Genomic DNA, 2,974 nt, shown 5'->3' on the forward strand with positions numbered 1-2,974 from the left:
CGCCTGCGCTGCCGCTGCGTCGTGCCATGCCTCAGGTCGCAGCGCTCCGCGCCGGCGCCGCGGGCCGCGGCCAGGCCAGTTTACGCTGCCACGGTCGTGCTGCCGTCGCACCATTGGCAACCTTCTGTTGTGTGCCCCGTCGTGTGTCGCTCGACGTCGACGATTCCCATGGCGGGACGGGATCAGTTTGCTGCGGTCCACGCCGTTGTTGGGCCACAGGAAAGCCTTGCCGCAGAAAAGAGCGCGCATGCCGGCTCGCCCTGGCATTTGGCGAAAGCGCCCGGCTACGTGCCCTCAAATCCATCCATCGGGCGCTCTGCGTCTTTTAATAATTTTCCCGTCTCACAGTCACCATCTCTGCCCTCTCTCTCTTCCCCACAAGACACACACCTGACACCACTACCTTTCTCCTGCGTGGTCTCCTTCCTCCCCCAACCTGTTCTGGTCCGTCCTCAGTTCACCACAGGCCGCTCACATCCATCCATCCATCCATCCATCACACTGCCCCAAGTCGATCTCCCTCCTCTCAGGCCTGCACCGGTCTGTTCCTTCCGGCTGCCGCTGCGGCGTCCCAGGCATGCGCTCCTCTGCTGGTCGTCTACGCCGGCTGCTGGCCCTCGCCGTCCTCTCCGTTGCCCTGTCCGTGGCGACGGCGGCGGTGGCAGGCGGCGACCACAACTTCCAGCGGGACTTCGACGTGGTGTGGGGCGCGGGCAATGCGCGGTTCCGCGACGGCGGGCGGACCGTGGAGCTGTCCCTGGACGAGCGGACGGGCGCGCGGCTGCAGTCCAAGCAGCGCTACCTCTTCGGCAGGTTCGACCTCGAGATGAAGCTCGTCCCCGGCGAGTCCGCCGGCACCATCACCTCCTTCTATGTGAGTCCGTCCGTCCATTCGTGCACTCGATCTCCCTAGTATATCCTGTGGAAATTGCTCGGCTAAGCTAAGATTGGCCGTGCTATGCGTCTCGTTCGAGATGAGCTGAGATTGTTCTTCAGTAGTGGGAGTGGGACTCTGGGGCGGCCGCAGCGCTCCTTGTGTCTGCCATTTGGCTTCCTGGGAGTGATTTTTGCTCGTGGGGGTGAAAAAATATTACAGCTTTGATCAGGCAAGCAGGTGATGGATGGCCTCGCGCATTTGTTGCACTCGAAAGTTCAGACTTGAGCCTGAACTAAACAAGATCGGCGCTGCGGCTTGGCAGATCGGGTGGTTGCGTGGTTGAGGTTCACCGTTGCCGCGGTGGATTTTTGCACGGCTGGCCGCTGGGGTGCGTGAATGCTGGTAGTAATTGGTGAATTCAATTGGCATTTGTGATGAACAGGGCGAGGTAGCTACTAGCCCAGACAGACAGAGGTGTTGCTACAGTTACTGCGTGTACGCTACAGTTACTGGGTATGAGCACGTCTCCCTGCATCATGCCAGTGCTCCTGCTGTTCTGTAATGTGGCTCATCAACTCAAAAGAGCCGTGGATCCCACTACTGGATTTTTTTTTTGAAAAAAATGCCACTACTAGTGTACTCGCTAGATACATTCTGCATTTTTCTTTACTACATATAGCCCCCGTTGGGCTTACCTTAAAGCCGGATTATTTGGTTTTTTAGCTTGTTTTTCTCTTGCAACCTTTCAATTTTGGTTTGTTTTTTTAGCCAAGCGAATGTGGCCATACGCACACAATACAATCTACAAGCAAAAGTATCCAAGCGTTCGTCGTATATCAACCCGTTCGGTTGGCTGGTCTTTGGTTTGTTTTTTTAGCCCAACGAACGTGGCCATACGCACACAATACAACCTACAAGCAAAAGTATCCAAGCGTCCGTCGTATATATATGTCTAACAAAGCAAAAGCTGTGGCATCGCAGATCTGCACGGGCGGCGCGCGGCACGACGAGGTGGACTTCGAGTTCCTGGGGAACTCGAGCGGGGAGCCGTACCTGCTGCACACCAACATCTTCAGCGACGGGCGAGGGGAGCGGGAGCAGCAGTTCGCGCTGTGGTTCGACCCCACGCGGGGATTCCACACCTACACCATCCTGTGGAACCCGCACAACATCGTGCTCTACGTCGACGGCGTCCCGATCCGTGTCTTCGCCAACAACGCCGCGGCGGGGGTGCCGTTCCCGGCGCGGCAGCCGGCGCGGGTGTTCGCCAGCATCTGGGACGCCGAGGACTGGGCCACGCTGGGCGGGCGCGTCAGGACCGATTGGAACAGCGCGCCCTTCGTCGCCACCTACCGCCGGTACAACGTCACCAACGCCTGCGTCTGGGAGGAGGAGGAGGAGGATGGTGCAGGAGGTGGTGGCGGCGGCGGGCGGGCACGGTGCCCGACGGCGTTGACGGCGGTGCCCGGAGGCGGGCCGCGGCGGCGGAGGGCGCCGGCGTGGATGGCGCGGCGGATGGACTGGTGGAGCTGGATGACGCTCAGCTGGGTGCGCATGAACTACATGGTGTACGACTACTGCGCCGACCGGAGGCGGTTCCCGCACGAGTTCCCGCCCGAGTGCGCCATCCCCATCGGCAGATCCTGAGCTCACAGTCATCAGTCGTGCTCGTGCCGTGTAGAGAGATGTTTGCTTGTAGTGTTTTGCCACGTGGTGGCAGTATAATTATCGTGTTTGATTTCAGTTTCTAGAACATGCCGTTTAGATTCGTCGCAAGAACTCGCGGACCGGAGACTCGGTACACGAATCGTGAAGCTTGAATGACTACTGGGCGTCTGGGCCATGCTAAATGCTGGCATTTGACTTCAGGTTTCTCTAAAAAAAATGGGCCTGTGGAAAACGAAAAGGCTGTGCTGGGTTCACCGACATGGGCTGGGCCAGATTCTGTGCTGGGCTCTACTGACAGACAGGCACTTGTTGCGGCATTTCTCTAGCCGGGACTGGGGCCAAGAATTTTAGACTGACAGGCACTTGTCTCGGAATTTCCGGTTTTTTCTTGAAAAAAACTGTTTGCAATACCATTGGACATTGTTAGTT

The 2,974-nt window shown here is 58.2% G+C and overlaps 1 protein-coding gene across 1 annotated transcript; it reads left to right on the forward strand.

Annotated features, from left to right (window-relative positions):
- The first annotated feature begins 384 nt into the window (after nucleotides 1–384).
- On the forward strand, nucleotides 385–2,679 carry LOC136528908 (xyloglucan endotransglucosylase protein 7-like). The gene is made up of 2 exons (XM_066521903.1): nucleotides 385–874; nucleotides 1,859–2,679. The coding sequence occupies exons 1-2, from the start codon at nucleotides 578–580 to the stop codon at nucleotides 2,522–2,524; spliced, it is 963 nt and encodes a 320-aa protein (XP_066378000.1). The 5' UTR covers nucleotides 385–577; the 3' UTR covers nucleotides 2,525–2,679.
- Nucleotides 2,680–2,974: the final 295 nt, after the last annotated feature.

The sequence above is a fragment of the Miscanthus floridulus genome, chromosome 19, assembly GCF_019320115.1.
Source record: "Miscanthus floridulus cultivar M001 chromosome 19, ASM1932011v1, whole genome shotgun sequence".
Classification (NCBI taxonomy): domain Eukaryota; kingdom Viridiplantae; phylum Streptophyta; class Magnoliopsida; order Poales; family Poaceae; genus Miscanthus; species Miscanthus floridulus.